This window comes from Echiichthys vipera (genome assembly GCF_963691815.1).
Source record: "Echiichthys vipera genome assembly, chromosome: 8".
In the NCBI taxonomy this organism is placed as follows: Eukaryota; Metazoa; Chordata; class Actinopteri; order Perciformes; family Trachinidae; genus Echiichthys; species Echiichthys vipera.
This window is the reverse complement of record NC_139833.1, coordinates 1,224,303-1,243,741: the sequence shown is the minus strand read 5'-3', so window position 1 is coordinate 1,243,741 and position 19,439 is coordinate 1,224,303. Positions and strand designations below refer to the sequence as shown.

Sequence of the window (19,439 nt, the reverse complement as noted above, 5' to 3'; positions counted from 1 at the left end):
GCTGTTCCACCTCAACAACCAGTTTTTACTTCACTTCCTTCTTAGTTTGTTTCTTGTTGTTGTTGTAGAGGTCAAACACCAGGAGCAGGGCACGCCACGCCACGCCTCTCTGAACACACAACACGACACAACACAACACAACACAAGTGACTAAACACACAATCAACCACAAATGATCCCAATTACAGCAGCGATTGTCTCTGCTGCTCCTCCACGCAGACGTCTGCGCGTCTTAAACAAGCTAGTCACGCACACACGCACACACACACACACACGCACACACACACACACACACGCTAGTCACACACACACACACACACACGCTAGTCAAACACACACGCACACATGCTAGTCACACGCTAGTCACACGCTAGTCACACACACACACACCCCCGCTAGTCACAAACACACAAACGCACGCTAGTTACACACACACACGCACGCTAGTCACACGCGCACACACATACACACGCAAGCTAGTCACACACACGCACAAACAAATACACACACACACACATGCTGGTCACACGCTAGTCACACGCGCAAAAACAAATACACGCACACACACACGCTACTCACACACACACACATGCTAGTCACACACACACACAAACACACGCACGCACCCTAGTCACACACACGCACAAACAAATACACACACACAAGCTAGTCACGCGCTAGTCACACGCGCAAAAACAAATACACACATGCTAGTCACACACACACACACGCACAAACAAATACACACATGCTAGTCACACACACACACACACACGCGCTAGTCACACTCTAGACACACACAAGCGTGCACGCTAGTCACACACACTTGTTCTCAGCTCCAGTGGCTAACGCTAAAGCTAGCATTAAACCCGACACAAGTCAACAAGTCGACAAGTATCGTGGCGTTAACGTCGTGACTTCCCTACAGGTCATTATGGGACGACCCGAGGTGTCTCTTACGATCCGTGGTGTCTGGTGTTTGCCTCTTATTGTAACGGAGTAACTTGAGTAATTGTCTCAGACGTTCATTGTTTCACCGCGTAGATGAAGCGGCACGACTTTGCCACCCTCTGAACACCAGGTGCAGCATCTCTTATCTGAGCTGATTTGAATGAATTTGAATGAGTTTCAACCATGAATCATAAACAAACACACCCTGACGAGCCCGACACACCTGCAGAGGCTGTGCCAGTGTGTGTGGCATGTGTGTTATGTGCATGAATAACCAACACGGACGCAGAGTGGCCTGATTTTATTTATGTCTGTCCAACAATGCGGTGTGGGTGAATCCTGTCGAGCCGGTGTTCCCGCTCTGAGCCTGCGGGCGCGGTGCTTTGGTTTCCTGTCAGACGGACGCTCGTTTCAGGAACTCCATGTTTGCTTCCGCGTGCTTTCACCTGAAGCGTGACGCTGTGTCGTCATCGCTCCTGTCACGCTTCGTTAGATCCGACCCTCTTCACCTTTAAAAACTGACCCTGGGACGTTGTCGTGAACATGATTATCTGTGAAAAGTACTGAAATAAAACCATTACATCTGCAGCGTTCGTTGTCTCTGCAGCAGGAAGTGAAGACGCTCGTGATGATGTCATCACGTTACGCGTAAAACCTGGGGTTTCAGCTGCAGGTGAAACTAAACGGCTCATAAAAACGATCATATTTAAAAAACTATAAAGTGTTTTTAGTTGAAATCACTCAGAGAGTCGAGAAATCTTCTCTTCACGTCTCTGTTTAAAGGATATTCTGGATTAATGTGTTTTTGTTTATTTTATCAAATTTGATGAAAAAACGTGTCAACTTTTTAATTTATTTAACGCAGTTTCAAAAGTTTATTATTATTATTATATTATTATTATTTGATCTTGCGTAACCTTTATGATGATGTTTTACATATTTTAGGAATATGAAGTATTTTAAGATTCTCCAATAAACAACGTCACGAGCAAAAACAACAACAATTTAAATAAACATAATCTTCAGTGTCAGTCATTTAGGGCGCCCTCCCACTGTGCCTCCGTCCCGTGCCCCGTGCTTTAGGGTCCGTGTCCCCCCCTCCAGGCCCGTTTGTACTCACACTACCTGGGCCTCGGAGAATGTTTCTTGCTGCCTATACGTCATCACGCCGTAACACGTCACACGCATTGATGACGTCATGGCGATGCGTCGCTTTGTTTCCAGATCTTTCCGTAGACCTCGGAGTTTTTGTGCGTCTTGTCGACTGTTTTTGAATCTTTTCATCGACCAAATCTGCAGTAAACACTCCACCTCCGCATCACACCAACGTGAACCTTTCACCGCCATTGTTTGAAATGTCCGCGCATGGTCCCTCCTTCTTTTTTCTACGTCCCAACAGGCGCACAGGAAATGACCTCAGAACCGCCGTAGGCCTCGTGCTCGTACACGTGCGCACGCTCGTGCTCGTACACGTGCAAACGTGCTTTACTAAAGCCCACCTCTCCCAAACGAGCCGTGGACGGCAAGCGTGCCGCAGCTTGGTGCGGAGTGGTTGCACTCACACTGGTCAAAGGAACCAGACTTTAGCTGAAAAAACGGTTTTGGTCCAATGCGGAAGGACAGTGTGAGTGCGCCCTTATTCACCATTTAAATAAAAGAATAAATAAAAATTAAATAAATATCTTAATATAATCGTCAGTAGCAGTCAATTGTTGATCATTTAAATGTTTTATTGCAGAGTTCAAAGGTGAACGGACTCATAAATGTGTTCAATGATTAACAGCTGTGAGCGGCTCTGAGGCTTTATTATTCAATTCAATTCAATTCAGTTTTATTTACAGTGTCGAATCATAACAGGAGTGATCTCAGGACACTTTACAGAGCAGGTAAAAACCAAACTCTGTGACTTATTCATGATTTACAGACGAAACAATTCCCCCGTAGAGTACGGTGGAGACGCAAACCTTCCTCATTCTGCATTATAAGTTTATATTTATATATTTATTATTATTATCAGGAAGCTCTTGATCCTCGTGAGCACAAACAAACACCTGCAGGGTTTCCACAGGTGTGTTGAGCTCAGTGACAGAACGCTGACTCATCTAATTACCCTCCCGTACACACCCGCTGTGTCGCCCATTAATCAGCTGCTTCGCGTCTGTTGGCGTGCCTCCGACCTCCTGCCAGCTGTTGGCGCGGTAACAAAGACTTCTGATGTTGGCTGAAAGGATCTGTTCACAACCCTTCAAACCTCATTCGGCTCAGTGATTTTGCCCTTTGAGGACGCTTTGGAGGAGCCGGGGATCGAACCGCTGATCTCCCGACGAGAGCACGGACCCGCTCAGCCTCCTGACACAGCTGGTGTTCACGTTATCTGTCAGTCTGCCGGTTTCTTTCACGATGGAGGCGACACAGGTGCGTACAGAACGTCAGACGGTTGAAACTTAAGTAATGTGTCGTTTGGACGCATCTGGAGCGGCGTGGCGGTTGGCGAGCGGCCGCTTTTAGCTCAGTCTGCTGCTCTACTCTGCTAAATCAGTAGGTACGCTAATGCTAACAAGGATCTGAGCGCTGTAAAGAACAGAAACGAGCTCTCAGAGGAAGTGAAGTGAGGTCAGGCCGTCAGGGATTTAACCCCTGAGGCCGCACAGGTGCCGCCCGCTCTCCTGTACATCAGACCGCAACACGCTTCACTCTGCACGCCTTTCTTTTTCTTCTTCTTCTGGATTTCCAGCAGACTAGACGCCTAAGGGCACATTGTTATATCCATTATTTTATTCTATCCAAAGGAACAGTCTGGTTTCCTTGATGCAGTCAAGAACTACAAAAATGGCGGCTTTGGTGATCCCCTGGATGTGTCACGGCGAACTTTATGGGCGCACTCACACTGTCCTCCCGCACCGCGCCAAAACAGGTTTTACGGCTAAATATGGTTCCTTTGACCAGTGTGAGTGCAACCGTACCGCGTCTAGGAGCGGCACGCTTGCCGTCCACGGCCCGTTTGGGAGAGGTGGGCTTTAGTAAAGCACGTTTGCACGTGTACGAGCACGAGCGTGCGCACGTGTACGAGCACGAGGCCTACGGCGGTTCTGAGGTCATTTCCTGTGCGCCTGTTGGGACGTAGAAAAAAGAAGGAGGGACCATGCGCGGACATTTCAAACAATGGCGGTGAAAGGTTCACGTTGGTGTGATGCGGAGGTGGAGTGTTTACTGCAGATTTGGTCGATGAAAAGATTCAAAAACAGTCGACAAGACGCACAAAAACTCAGAGGTCTACGGAAAGATCTGGAAACAAAGCCACGCATCGCCATGACGTCATCAATGCGTGTGACGTGTGACGGCGTGATGACGTATAGGCAGCAAGAAGCATTCTCCGAGGCCCAGGTAGTGTGAGTACAAACGGGCCTGGAGGGGGGGACAAGGACCCTAAAGCACGGGGCACGGGACGGAGGCACAGTGGGAGGGTGCTCTAAGATTCTTCCCGCAATGTAAAGCCTGATTCCTGTCACGGACGCTCCTGAAAAGTCCAATATTTTCACCTAAAGGCCCTTTTCCTGCTCCGTGTGTGAACTGTGTCTTTATCGTCATTGAACCAGTTCAACGACATTAACAGTACTATCCCTTAAAAGTGCAGAAATAAATTAACATTAAAAGCATCAAAAAGAACAGACTCGACCTTTAAAAGACACATTGACACGACGTCACGCTCAGATTTAACCGGTCCCTCATTTTGGATCATTTCCGACCTCTGACCCCCGTCATAGTTATTAAACCGCCCTGGTGTGGAGGCCTCTGTGGTTATTCTGCAGCAGACGGGTTTGGGTTCACGCGGCCTCATACTGGCGCTGACACCGGCGATGCTGCAGTTCGCTGGTTAGCACCCTCCTGCCTGCGCCTGAGGCGGCCCTCCCGTCCTGTAGAGGGCGCACCTGGACCCCTCAGGTGCACGGTGCAGGAGGAAGTTCCTCTTTAAGCTCCTGATGAGGCACAATCCTCTCAGCCTCTCACCTCCGCACTCTTAAGCCCTCAGCGCTCCTCTGAGCTCTCTGGAGCAGAGGACGGACGTGTGCTCGGATCAACAGCGTCACTTTTGTTCACGTCGGGTTAAAAAAGAGTTCGGAGCGAGACCCACAGAGAGGAGCGCAGGTCCTTAAGTCAGGGGCTGGACCTGAGGAAGAGGAGGGCAGGTCCTAAAGTCAGGGGCTGGACCTGAGGAAGAGGAGCGCAGGTCCTAAAGTCAGGGGCTGGACCTGAGGAAGAGGAGGGCAGGTCCTAAAGTCAGGGGCTGGACCTGAGGAAGAGGAGCACAGGTCCTAAAGTCAGGGGCTGGACCTGAGGAAGAGGAGCGCAGGTCCTAAAGTCAGGGGCTGGACCTGAGGAAGAGGAGCACAGGTCCTAAAGTCAGGGGCTGGACCTGAGGAAGAGGAGGGCAGGTCCTTAAGTCAGGGGCTGGACCTGAGGAAGAGGAGGGCAGGTCCTAAAGTCAGGGGCTGGACCTGAGGAAGAGGAGCGCAGGTCCTAAAGTCAGGGGCTGGACCTGAGGAAGAGGAGCACAGGTCCTAAAGTCAGGGGCTGGACCTGAGGAAGAGGAGCGCATGTCCTAAAGTCAGGGGCTGGACCTGAGGAAGAGGAGGGCAGGTCCTAAAGTCAGGGGCTGGACCTGAGGAAGAGGAGGGCAGGTCCTAAAGTCAGGGGCTGGACCTGAGGAAGAGGAGGGCAGGTCCTAAAGTCAGGGGCTGGACCTGAGGAAGAGGAGGGCAGGTCCTAAAGTCAGGGGCTGGACCTGAGGAAGAGGAGCGCAGGTCCTAAAGTCAGGGGCTGGACCTGAGGAAGAGGAGCGCAGGTCCTAAAGTCAGGGGCTGGACCTGAGGAAGAGGAGGGCAGGTCCTAAAGTCAGGGGCTGGACCTGAGGAAGAGGAGCGCAGGTCCTAAAGTCAGGGGCTGGACCTGAGGAAGAGGAGCGCAGGTCCTAAAGTCAGGGGCTGGACCTGAGGAAGAGGAGCACAGGTCCTAAAGTCAGGGGCTGGACCTGAGGAAGAGGAGGGCAGGTCCTAAAGTCAGGGGCTGGACCTGAGGAAGAGGAGCGCAGGTCCTAAAGTCAGGGGCTGGACCTGAGGAAGAGGAGCGCAGGTCCTAAAGTCAGGGGCTGGACCTGAGGAAGAGGAGCGCAGGTCCTAAAGTCAGGGGCTGGACCTGAGGAAGAGGAGGACAGGTCCTAAAGTCAGGGGCTGGACCTGAGGAAGAGGAGGGCAGGTCCTAAAGTCAGGGGCTGGACCTGAGGAAGAGGAGCGCAGGTCCTAAAGTCAGGGGCTGGACCTGAGGAAGAGGAGCGCAGGTCCTAAAGTCAGGGGCTGGACCTGAGGAAGAGGAGCGCAGGTCCTAAAGTCAGGGGCTGGACCTGAGGAAGAGGAGGGCAGGTCCTAAAGTCAGGGGCTGGACCTGAGGAAGAGGAGCGCAGGTCCTAAAGTCAGGGGCTGGACCTGAGGAAGAGGAGGGCAGGTCCTAAAGTCAGGGGCTGGACCTGAGGAAGAGGAGGGCAGGTCCTAAAGTCAGGGGCTGGACCTGAGGAAGAGGAGCGCAGGTCCTAAAGTCAGGGGCTGGACCTGAGGAAGAGGAGGGCAGGTCCTAAAGTCAGGGGCTGGACCTGAGGAAGAGGAGGGCAGGTCCTAAAGTCAGGGGCTGGACCTGAGGAAGAGGAGCGCAGGTCCTAAAGTCAGGGGCTGGACCTGAGGAAGAGGAGCGCAGGTCCTAAAGTCAGGGGCTGGACCTGAGGAAGAGGAGGGCAGGTCCTAAAGTCAGGGGCTGGACCTGAGGAAGAGGAGTGCAGGTCCTAAAGTCAGGGGCTGGACCTGAGGAAGAGGAGCGCAGGTCCTAAAGTCAGGGGCTGGACCTGAGGAAGAGGAGGGCAGGTCCTAAAGTCAGGGGCTGGACCTGAGGAAGAGGAGGGCAGGTCCTAAAGTCAGGGGCTGGACCTGAGGAAGAGGAGCGCAGGTCCTAAAGTCAGGGGCTGGACCTGAGGAAGAGGAGCGCAGGTCCTAAAGTCAGGGGCTGGACCTGAGGAAGAGGAGGGCAGGTCCTAAAGTCAGGGGCTGGACCTGAGGAAGAGGAGGGCAGGTCCTAAAGTCAGGGGCTGGACCTGAGGAAGAGGAGCGCAGGTCCTAAAGTCAGGGGCTGGACCTGTGGAAGAGGAGGGCAGGTCCTAAAGTCAGGGGCTGGACCTGAGGAAGAGGAGGGCAGGTCCTAAAGTCAGGGGCTGGACCTGAGGAAGAGGAGGGCAGGTCCTAAAGTCAGGGGCTGGACCTGAGGAAGAGGAGCGCAGGTCCTAAAGTCAGGGGCTGGACCTGAGGAAGAGGAGGGCAGGTCCTAAAGTCAGGGGCTGGACCTGAGGAAGAGGAGGGCAGGTCCTAAAGTCAGGGGCTGGACCTGAGGAAGAGGAGGGCAGGTCCTAAAGTCAGGGGCTGGACCTGAGGAAGAGGAGCGCACGCGTGACTAAAGGTGATTATCAGGGAAACTGAACGTATTTGGCTTTTTGTTCCTTCTCCTCTCGTTGGTTTGAAGTCGAGTCGCAACGATTTTTGGGATTTTTGAGACTGATTTAAATATTTTAATGTTAATTTTCACAGGAACAAAATTAAACCTTTGTTTTTCTTCGTGGATTCTGCATCAGTGCGACTAAATGATATTAAAACGGCTGCTTTACTAAACAATAACCGTGTTAAAGAATATTTAACATTATTATCAATTTTGCAGACAGTGCAGTTCACTGTCAAACAATTAATAGCTTTCAATATCAGTCACGTTCACCATTTAAATAAAAAAATACAAAATATATAAAAATAAAATCATATTCAATGAGTCAGTTCTAACCATTTCAATTAAAAAATATGTAAAAAATAAAATAAAGGTTTAAACAAATATCATGTTCAGTATCAGTCATTTGTTCACCATTTAAATAAAACAAAGAATAAAATAAATATGTAAATAAAATCATATTCAGTATGAGTCAGTTGAATAAATAATAATAAATAAAATAAATAAATAATAAATAAAAATAAATATCTAAATATACAACATGGTCAGACCATTGTTTACTATTTAAATAAAGGATAAATATAAATAAATATCTTTATGGCAGCATTTTAAAATCACCTGAAGCATCATTTTCTGTGTTAAATGTTTAAAACAGGTTTCAGATCTGTGCACAATCACAAAACAGGTGCACGAGTGAATCACAGTTTCTCAACGAGGGAGAAACCGTAGATGTGCTTCCAGCTCCTTTTTTAAACTTTCCATGAGGGGAAAATACAAAATACCCGACACGTACTCGTCCGTCACTGAAGTCTTTGCTGTAGATTCACCTGAAAACTGTTTCTGAAGCGTTCTCTCTTCTTCAGACTCTGGCTGTAAAAATATCGCAGGCAGACGAGAAATACCTGGAACAGATTCTCCTCTGGCCACAGGGACGCACGTTGCTCCTCTGCAGGCTGTAACACTGACACAGGGACGCACGTTTGTCCTCTGCAGGCTGTAACACTGACACAGGGACGCACGTTGCTCCTCTGCAGGCTGTAACACCGACACAGGGACGCACGTTTGTCCTCTGCAGGCTGTAACACCGACACAGGGACGCACGTTTGTCCTCTGCAGGCTGTAACACCGACACAGGGACGCACGTTTGTCCTCTGCAGGCTGTAACACCGACACAGGGACGCACGTTTGTCCTCTGCAGGCTGTAACGCCGACACAGGGACGCACGTTTGTCCTCTGCAGGCTGTAACACTGACACAGGGACGCACGTTTGTCCTCTGCAGGCTGTAACACCGACACAGGGACGCACGTTTCTCCTCTGCAGGCTGTAACGCCGACACAGGGACGCACGTTTGTCCTCTGCAGGCTGTAACACCGACACAGGGATGCACGTTTGTCCTCTGCAGGCTGTAACACCGACACAGGGACGCACGTTTGTCCTCTGCAGGCTGTAACACCGACACAGAGAAACTGTAACACCGACACAGGGACGCACGTTTGTCCTCTGCAGGCTGTAACACCGACACAGAGAAACTGTAACGCCGACACAGGGATGCAAGTTTGTCCTCTGCAGGCTGTAACACCGACACAGAGAAACTGTAACGCCGACACAGGGATGCACTTTGCGTAGACAGGGAGAAGTTTGCGGTAAAATGTGCAGCCGGCAAACGCTGGTGTTTATAGAAAAACGATTTGCGGAGAAGCGTGCGTATTCGAACGGTCCCTCCTTCTTTTTTCTACGTCCCAACAGGCGCACAGGAAATGACCTCAGAACCGCCGTAGGCCTCGTGCTCGTACACGTGCGCACGCTCGTGCTCGTACATGTGCAAACGTGCTTTACTAAAGCCCACCTCTCCCAAACGGGCCGTGGACGGCAAGCGTGCCGCTCCTAGACGTGGTACGGTTGCACTCACACTGGTCAAAGGAACCAGACTTTAGCCGTGAAACCTGTTTGGGCACGGTACGGAGGCACAGTGGGAGTGCTGTAATCATGCTGATCGTGGCCGGAGAAGGTAAACCGTAGGAAGAACGTCACTCCGTGTCTGCAGAGATTTTAAATTGTGGAGTTTATTTTTAGAACAAGCGTTTCCTGTCGGGGGAACTCCAGGTGAAACAGGCCCGAGGCTCTCACACGTGTGCTGAGCTCTGATTTTCTTTGACTTCCTAACGAGCTGCTGGGTTTTATTAACGCGGGAAAAGACAGGGACAGTTAGAGCGGCACGGCTGTGGCCAAAATGATGATGATCAGGGTCTTAAGAACGGTTTCAGGGACATTACGCACTTCAGTCTCATCCACATCAAACCTGAAACGGCACATTTAAGCGAAGCACCCGGCACTTCAAGGTCTGTGCGAGCAAATAAAAGATCAGAAGACGGTCTTTGTCTTCTCTTCACCGAAGTCCTTAAAGACTGCAGCCTTGAAGTCCTTAAAGACTGCAGCTTTGAAGTCCTTAAAGACTGCAGCCTTGAAGTCCTTAAAGCCTTGAAGTCCTTAAAGACTTGAAGTCCTTAAAGACTGCAGCCTTAAAGTCCTTAAAGACTGCAGCCTTGAAGTCCTTAAAGACTGCAGCCTTGAAGTCCTTAAAGACTGAAGCCTTGAAGTCCTTAAAGCCTGCAGCCTTGAAGTCCTTAAAGACTGCAGCCTTGAAGTCCTTAAAGACTGTAACCTTGAAGTCCTTAAAGACTGTAACCTTGAAGTCCTTAAAGACTGCAGCCTTGAAGTCCTTAAAGACTGCAGCCTTGAAGTCCTTAAAGACTGTAACCTTGAAGTCCTTAAAGACTGTAACCTTGAAGTCCTTAAAGACTGCAGCCTTGAGGTCCTTAAAGACTGTAACCTTGAGGTCCTTAAAGACTGCAGCCTTGAAGTCCTTAAAGACTGCAGCCTTGAAGTCCTTAAAGACTGTAACCTTGAGGTCCTTAAAGACTGCAGCCTTGAAGTCCTTAAAGACTGTAACCTTGAAGTCCTTAAAGACTGTAACCTTGAAGTCCTTGAAGACTGCAGCCTTGAAGTCCTTAAAGACTGTAACCTTGAAGTCCTTAAAGACTGTAACCTTGAAGTCCTTAAAGACTGTAACCTTGAAGTCCTTAAAGACTGTAACCTTGAAGTCCTTGAAGACTGCAGCCTTGAAGTCCTTAAAGACTGCAGCCTTGAAGTCCTTAAAGACTGCAGCCTTGAAGTCCTTAAAGACTGCAGCCTTGAAGTCCTTAAAGACTGCAGCCTTGAAGTCCTTAAAGACTGCAGCCTTGAAGTCCTTAAAGACTGCAGCCTTGAAGTCCTTAAAGACTGAAGCCTTGAAGTCCTTAAAGACTGCAGCCTTGAAGTCCTTAAAGACTGCAGCCTTGAAGTCCTTAAAGACTGTAACCTTGAAGTCCTTAAAGACTGTAACCTTGAAGTCCTTAAAGACTGTAACCTTGAAGTCCTTAAAGACTGCAGCCTTGAAGTCCTTAAAGACTGTAACCTTGAAGTCCTTAAAGACTGTAACCTTGAAGTCCTTAAAGACTGTAACCTTGAAGTCCTTAAAGACTGTAACCTTGAAGTCCTTAAAGACTGCAGCCTTGAAGTCCTTGAAGACTGCAGCCTTGAAGTCCTTAAAGACTGTAACCTTGAAGTCCTTAAAGACTGCAGCCTTGAAGTCCTTAAAGACTGCAGCCTTGAAGTCCTTAAAGACTGCAGCCTTGAGGTCCTTAAAGACTGCAGCCTTGAGGTCCTTAAAGACTGTAGCCTTGAAGTCCTTAAAGCCTTGAAGTCCTTAAAGACTGCAACCTTGAAGTCCTTAAAGACTGCAGCCTTGAGGTCCTTAAAGACTGCAGCCTTGAAGTCCTTAAAGACTGCAGCCTTGAGGTCCTTAAAGACTCCTTGAACTTTAAAACGAGTTGCTGTGCGGCTCCAGGCTCTCCAGTGTCAGGTGAAATGTCCTTGAACTCTGTGTCGTCTCTGCTTCAGTAAGATTTTCTCAACGTTTGTTTGTTTGTTTGTTTGTTTGTTTGTTTGTTTGCAGCTTTCCGAGAGACAACAATTCAGTGAAGATGAGACCATGGTCCCGGTACTAACCTCCAGAAAAGCCAGTGAACTCCCCGTCAACGAAGTGGTCTGTGTCCTGCAGGTACGACCTCCACCAGCTGTCCCCACTGCCCCCCCCCCCCCCCCCCCCCCCCCTACCTCCAACCATCTTTATTAATTTACATTTGTTACCAGGAACACGGAGAAACACAATTACACGTCTTTAACAAACACGTCTACCCCAGTCAGGGCGCCCTCCCACTGTGCCTCCGTCCCGTGCCCCGTGCTTTAGGGTCCTTGTCCCCCCCTCCAGGCCCGTTTGTACTCACACTACCTGGGCCTCGGAGAATGCTTCTTGCTGCCTATACGTCATCACGCCGTAACACGTCACACGCATTGATGACGTCATGGCGATGCGTGGCTTTGTTTCCAGATCTTTCCGTAGACCTCGGAGTTTTTGTGCGTCTTGTCGACTGTCTTTGAATCTTTTCATCGACCAAATCTGCAGTAAACACTCCACCTCCGCATCACACCAACGTGAACCTTTCACCGCCATTGTTTGAAATGTCCGCGCATGGTCCCTCCTTCTTTTTTCTACGTCCCAACAGGCGCACAGGAAATGACCTCAGAACCGCCGTAGGCCTCGTGCTCGTACACGTGCGCACGCTCGTGCTCGTACACGTGCAAACGTGCTTTACTAAAGCCCACCTCTCCCAAACGGCCCGTGGACGGCAAGCGTGCCGCTCCTAGACGCGGTACGGTTGCACTCACACTGGTCAAAGGAACCAGACTTTAGCCGTGAACGTGCTGGGGCACGGGACGGAGGCACAGTGTGAGTGCGCCCTAAAAAGACAAGGCGTCGATCCTTATAAAAATATCTCAAATCAAACTTTGACGGGCCCTTATGCGGCGTGCAGCGTCCAAACACACGTCCATGGTTACCACTAGTTCTTTGACGTCTCTGGGCCTTTAAAAGTGTCGTGTTTATGTCATTATTTTTCACATGTTTACTGTAAACTCTACTTTTGTTTCATTGCGTCTTGCATTACTTTTCATCCTCTATTTTCTCTTCCTGTGCGTATCGTTGTGCACCAAACACCGTTTGCGTGCACGAGAGAACTGACTTGTGCGCTGTGATTGACAGGCGGACCTGCAGCTGGGTCTAACCCAGGAGGAGGTGAGCAGGAGGAGAGCCTACCACGGCTGGAACGAGTTCGACATCAGCGAAGAGGAGCCGCTATGGAGGAAATACATCTCTCAGGTAACGTCCCGTTCAAACAGGAACATGCAGCGTACGGACAGAGCAGGACAAACCTTTCACACCCATCTGTATTTGCCTGTGACCGTGCGCTCTCACTGCTGTTGGCTCCAGTCTGCAGAAAGTAGACGGCGGTTCGCCCTTATTTGCTTATCTGACTCGTCCACGTTTTAAACGCTGCGGACTTATCAGCCTCAGGAAGCTCTTCACACATCCAGCAGCAGCCTGAACGCAGCTCCAGGAGGACGCCGACGGACTATTTTTATCCTGTGCCTGATAAAACGTCTCCAGGCTCGTCCTGTTCGGTGTCATCGTCTAATCACGAGAACACAATGTCGGCTCAGACGCGGTGCACAGGGAACAGAGCAGCACGACATAGCTCACATTTTTAATCTCATGCCTTTGAAAGCGGCCTCACAGAAACACCAACGCTCCCCGTGACCTCGTTCACTCTGTTTATTGAGCTGGGTTGTAAATCGTCTCGTCAGCACGGTGTTCGCCTTTTAGTGACCTTTATCTCCTCAGGCTGCGTTGATCGGAGCTTCTCACCGGTAACCTGGTTAATCTTACTTCAGTTAAAGTGTGATTACATCACAAAATCATCCCAGGGTCTCTTTCAGCACTTACACTCATCAAATAAGCCATGGAGACAGTTTTTTTTGTGTATTAACTGTTAACAGAGAAATCCAGGAGAGATGCTAACAGCCGGACGTGGCTAACAGTGATTAGCTCGGGGCAGCATGGTGAAGGCATTCAAAGGTCTTTTTTAACCACTAATGCTGCTGAAAATAACAGCAAACCTCTGCAGCAGCATGAGAAGAGTCCCTACACACACAACAAAGCAGCAGCCCCAGCAGGGGACCCCAAACTTCCCTTTCCCGGGCCACATTAACCAGCTGTAACTGGGGGATCCTGAGGCGTTCCCAGGCCAGTGTGGAGATCTAATCTCTCCACCTGGTCCTGGGTCTTCCCCGAGGCCTCCTCCCTGCTGGACGTGCCTGGAACAACTCCCAAGGGAGGCGCCCAGGGTTCATCCTTACCAGATGATCCTGAACCACCTCAACTGGCTCCTTTCAACGCAAAGGAGCAGCGGCTCTACTCCGAGTTCCTCACGAATGCTGAACTTCTCCCCCTCTCTCTAAGGGAGACTCCAGACCCCCTCCTGAGGAAACACATTTCAGACGCTTGTACTTGGACCTGGTTCTTTGGGTCCTGACCCAGCTTTCATGACCCCAGGTGAGGGTAGGAACCAGGACTGACCTCTACAGATGAATCCATAATGAAAACAATCGTTTGGTGCAGCTCTAATATAGAACTTTACTGTTGTGCGCCTTTAAATCATTTTACTAAACGTATTCAAACACAACAGGTAGGAAACAGCACAGTGTCACAGTGGGATCCAGATGAATCTCCTCATCCAGCAGGTTTGGGGATCTAACAGTCAGGAGCTGGTTTCCTTTGAGGCTGCATGCAGTCGCTCGTTGATGTGGAAACCGGGTCACTCGGATACTGGAGCTGAAAATAGAGCTGGAGCTGTTGGCGCCGCCTTTTCGCCACGGATGACTGACACTTGTTTCAGTTTGTCCTTGCATCATGGAAAACACACACACACACACACACACACACACAAACACACACACACGTGTACTTCAGTGTTTGTGGGAGCCTACTTTGGCATAATCTATACAAGAATATAACCTTAAACAGCTGCGAGAGTCAAAAAATACTATCTTTAACCTTCGATTTTAAACAGGAAGTCTCATTGTGATCCAGATTAGAGAGAGGGGTGTGGTTTACCTGTTCACCTTTGGAGAGCTGTCGGTTTAATCTGATGAAGAGAGAAAGAAAAGGGACCATAGCGTAATATTAAAGAAACTGCTTTGGTCAGATATGTAGTTTAATATATTGAGAGTGATGCATGTCAGGATGTTTCATCTTTTCTGGTAAATCAATTTGCTATAATCTTGGGCCTTTTAGGGCGCCCTCCCACTGTGCCTCCGTCCCGTGCCCCGTGCTTTAGGGTCCTTGTCCCCCCCTCCAGGCCCGTTTGTACTCACACTACCGCGTAAAGTGTGTTTTTGCGTTTTGTTGTCGCTAACTCCCGGATGACTGCGTTGCTAACTTCCAGATGTCTGCGTTGCTAACTTCCAGATGTCTGCGTTGCTAACTCCCGGATGTCTGCGTTGCTAACTCCCAGATGTCTGCGTTGCTAACTCCCAGGTGTCTGCGTTGTTAACTCCCGGATGTCAGCGTTGCTAACTCCCAGATGTGTGCGTTGCTAACTCCCAGATGTCTGCGTTGCAAACTCCCGGGTGTCTGCGTTGCTAACTCCCGGATGCGTGCGTCGCTAACTCCCGGATGTCTGCGTTGCTAACTCCCGGATGTCTGTGTCGCTAACTCCCGGATGCGTGCGTCGCTAACTCCCAGGTGTCTGCGTTGCTAACTCCCGGATGTCTGCATCGCTAACTCCCGGATGCGTGCGTCGCTAACTCCCAGGTGTCTGCGTTGCTAACTCCCGGGTGTCTGCGTCGCTAACTCCCAGATGTGTGCGTTGCTAACTCCCGGATGTCAGCGTTGCTAACTTCCAGATGTCTGCGTTGCTAACTCCCGGATGTCTGCGTCGCTAACTCCCAGATGTCTGCGTCGCTAACTCCCAGATGTCTGCGTCGCTAACTCCTGGATGTCTGCGTCGCTAACTGCCACATGTCTGCGTCGCTAACTCCCGGATGTCTGCGTCGCTAACTCCCGGATGTCTGCGTCGCTAACTGCCACATGTCTGCGTCACTAACTCCCACATGTCTGCGTTTCTCTCTCTGCAGTTCAAAGACCCCCTCATCCTGTTGCTGTTGGCGTCGGCCGTCATCAGCGTCCTCATGCACCAGTTAGATGACGCCATCAGCATCACTGTGGTAGGACACGCGTCACACGATGATGACGTCATCACATAGTTTCTCATTTATATATTTAAATATACGTGTTTAATATGTGATGACTAAAGTTCTGTCCTGTCTCGTCTCAGGCCATCATCATCGTGGTGACCGTCGCTTTTGTCCAGGTGAGTTTCTTCTTAACGATTATATTTTATTATTTTAACAGTTCAGGTCCTGAAACAATGAACCGACTTTTGCTTATTTTGTTTGTTCTTGTTTTTATTTTATTAATATTTGAATAACGTTGTTGTTGTTGTTTGTCGTGTGTCAGGAGTACCGCTCAGAGAAGTCTCTGGAAGAACTCGGGAAGCTGGTGCCTCCAGAATGTCACTGGTGAGGGTTCTTCTTCTTCTTCTTCTTCTTCTTCTTCTTCTTCTTCTTCTTCTTCTGCTTCTTCTTCTTCCTCTTTTTCTTCTTCTTCTTGTGCTTCTTCTTCTGCTCCTTCTTCTTCTTCTGATTCTTCTTCTTCTTCATTAATGGTAAACTAAATGTATACATTATATTATTTTCAGAATAATGTTTGAAAATTGCCAAACCAAAAATGTTTAAAGTGGTGGAGCCGAATGAAGTCAAAACTCCAAGATAGTGAAGCTAACAAGCTAGGCTAACGAGCCAGGCTAACGAGCTAGGCTAACGAGCTAGGCTAACAAGCTAGGCTAACGAGCCAGGCTAACGAGCGTGGCTAACGAGCTAGGCTAACGATGTTTTAGTATCAGGTTTATTGCTGCTGTAAAGTTGGACACTTTAACATGGAGGTCTCTGGGGACCGATCTATTCTGGAGCCTCCAGTGGTCGCTCGATGAACTGCAGGTTTTTTTCCACTTCCTGTGGGCGTCGTCTGTGACACCTGGATGTTTGATCTGTTTGATCTGAAAATGCAAATAAAGATTCAAAGGTCTGAAAATGCAAATTATGTCTCAGTGTGAGGGAGGGGAACCTGGAGCACCTGCTGGCCAGAGAGCTGGTTCCTGGAGACACCGTCTGTCTGTCGGTGGGGGAGAGGGTCCCAGCGGACCTCCGCCTCTTCGAGGTACACACACACACACACACACACACACACACACACACACACACACACACACACACACACACACACACACTGTTTAGTCATCAACAAAAAGCCATTGTTAGCGTGTGTTTCAACTGGGCCTCTTCTTTTATTTAAGCAGTGCAGCCTCACTGAGCCTGAATGTGTGTTTTTCCAGGAACAAACTGTTTACACTGGCACGGATACACACACACACACACGCACACACACACACACACACACACACACACACACACACACACACACACATTGTGTTTTCATTGACGGCTCCCATTTCCTGTAATTCCCCAGAAAGGAACTGATATGTTACAGGAAGTTCTTTGTCATCCAGGAGTAAATAAAGGGACAAAATATCCGCTTCATTCAGTGAGTTTCGGTGTAAAAGTGTTACATTTCAAACGTACGACTCCACATATATCCATAATAAAGGCTCCAGTAAGATTAGTCGGGTTTAAATGGAGCTGTTCTCTTCCTCTTTTCTGACTTAATTAAACTCAAAACTGCAAATGATACAGTTCTTCAAAGGAATCTTCCTGAAAACGTGGGAAATTAAAAACAAAGTGTTGCTCATGGGGCTGTTCCCAAGAGCTGAAGCTTCATTCATGATGTTGACATCAGGATCAGCTGTTATGGATGTGAGACACTGTGTGTGAAGTCTTTCTGCACAGTTTCTAGTAACTTTTTAACTCTGTAAAGTCCAAATGTGTCAACAAGAGAGGGATGAAACCATTTCCCAACGTTCCCAACATGTTTTTATCTCACTAAGGGCGCACTCACACTGTCCTTCCAGACCGCGCCCCGTGCTTTAGGGTACTTGTCCCCCCTCCCTCTCCCCCCGCGCCCCAGCCCCGTTTGTACTCACACTGCCTGGGCCACGGCCAATGCTTCTTGCTGTCCATACGCGATCACGCCGTAACACGTCACACGCATTGATCGCGTGTGTGTGGCTTTGTTTCCAGATCTTTCCGTAGACCTCAGAGCTTTTGTGCGTCATGTCGACTGTTTTGGAATCTTTTCATCGACCAAATCTGCAGTAAACACTCCACCTCCACATCACATCAACGTGAACCTTTCACCGCCATTGTTGTTGTTGTTAAATGTCCGCGCATGGTCCGTCCTTCTTTTTACATGGCCGAACAGGCGGACATAACGCTACTGCCGTAGGGCTCGTGCTCGTGCTCGTACACGTGCAAACGGCTCCGCTAATGCCCACCTCTTTCGTCCACGGCCCGCTGGCCGCAGTTATGCGCTGAACGGGTGCACTCACACTGCTTAAAGGTACTAGGCTTTAGCTGAAAAAAAGGTTTTGGCCCCGGCCAGAAGGACAGTGTGAGTGCGCCCTAAATATTTTCCTTCAATCTACATTTGTTGGCGTTTGAAAAGCAATGCTCACGCTGCGACCTAAAGGCTGTTTCCCTTTCAACTCACTCAAAGGAAGAAGGATTTTAACTAACCACAAATCACATTTAACCTCAATAACAACGTGCTAAACGAGGCCAAAGTGTCAAATAAGGAGGTAAACAGGTTTATGTGTAACAGGTCGAACCCTCCATGAGCAGATCTGCTGTCGACGCCTCCTTCAGACAGTCTTTTATACTTTCTCACCTGCTTTAATGTTAATAAGAAAGCAGATAACATGTTCTAGTAGAAACACAAAGGTCCCCTTTAAGCTTCAAACCCCGCCTTCTTTATGGCTTTTTGTTGAAGAGTGTGCTGTTCTGCCGTTCTCTCCCCGCGGTGAAACCGTGACGTCTTGGATTAAAGACTCTGTGACGCTGTCTGTCAGTGTGTGATGACCCCTCGCTGTCTGTCCTCCACCCTCTCAGGCCACCGACCTGTCTGTGGATGAGTCCAGTCTGACGGGGGAGACCACCCCCTGCTCCAAGTCCACCTACCACCAGCCAGCGTCCACCAACGGAGACATGGCGTCCCGCAGCAACATCGCCTTCATGGGGACGCTGGTGCGCTGCGGCAGAGCCAAGGTACACTTCCTTTGTCCTCAGTCATGTTCAGGTCTAAACAAGTGTTAGACTAGATTTTATCCAGCTTTATGTCTTTGTTTTGTATCTTCAGTTGGTTTTAAAGGCAACTATTAAATGCATCGCCTGCTATTTTAAGCATTAACTCACCAGGTTTTCCTCTGTCAGCTCGTTAATGTGAATATTTACTGGTCACCTGAATGTCTCTGAGACATTTAAAGTCCAAACATTGATCCATTAAAGGAGAAAATCATCGACAGATTGATTTATAATGAGAATATTCTTTCAGCCCTGGTTTAAGTCTATAGGCTCATTTCTGCTCTACGTTAGACGCACGTACGCACACGGACGGAGCCTTCTGCTCGTCCTCTGCGTACATTTCCTCCTTAGTTCTGCACGGATCAAAAGCTGAAGTACGTAACTTTTCATTCAGCTGATGCTTTCATCCAAAGCCACTTCCGTTCACACCCATGAGCAGCACACGGAGCAATTTGGGGGTTCAGTGTCTTGCTCGAGGACACTTCAACATGTGGACCAGAGGGGCCGGGGATCGAACAGCTGATCTTTAGTATGGGGACAACCCACTCTACCCCCTGAGCCACAGCCGCCCAACGGAAATCATGGGGGCAGTGTCGGGCCTTGGACACAAAAAGATGAGGAAGAAGAAGCAGAAGAAGCAGAAGCGGAACTAGAAAAAGAGGAATAAGAAGAAGAAGAAGAAGCAGAAGAAGAAGCAGAAGAGGAA

General features: G+C 49.3%; 1 protein-coding gene across 2 annotated transcripts in view; it reads left to right on the top strand.

Annotated features, from left to right (window-relative positions):
• Positions 1-19,439, top strand: part of atp2c1 (ATPase secretory pathway Ca2+ transporting 1) — a 43,265-nt gene that overhangs the window by 2,645 nt on the left and 21,181 nt on the right. Inside the window, exons 1-8 of one of the 2 annotated variants that reach the window (XM_083918955.1) lie at positions 3,233-3,366; positions 11,478-11,582; positions 12,624-12,740; positions 15,557-15,646; positions 15,757-15,792; positions 15,939-16,000; positions 16,589-16,697; positions 18,542-18,697. In XM_083918955.1, coding sequence (XP_083775081.1) covers positions 3,352-3,366; positions 11,478-11,582; positions 12,624-12,740; positions 15,557-15,646; positions 15,757-15,792; positions 15,939-16,000; positions 16,589-16,697; positions 18,542-18,697 — 690 coding nt within the window. In that variant the 5' untranslated portion in view covers positions 3,233-3,351. Of the gene's footprint in view, positions 1-3,232; positions 3,367-11,477; positions 11,583-12,623; positions 12,741-15,556; positions 15,647-15,756; positions 15,793-15,938; positions 16,001-16,588; positions 16,698-18,541; positions 18,698-19,439 lie in introns of those variants that run through there. The other variant, XM_083918954.1, reaches the window with a different exon arrangement.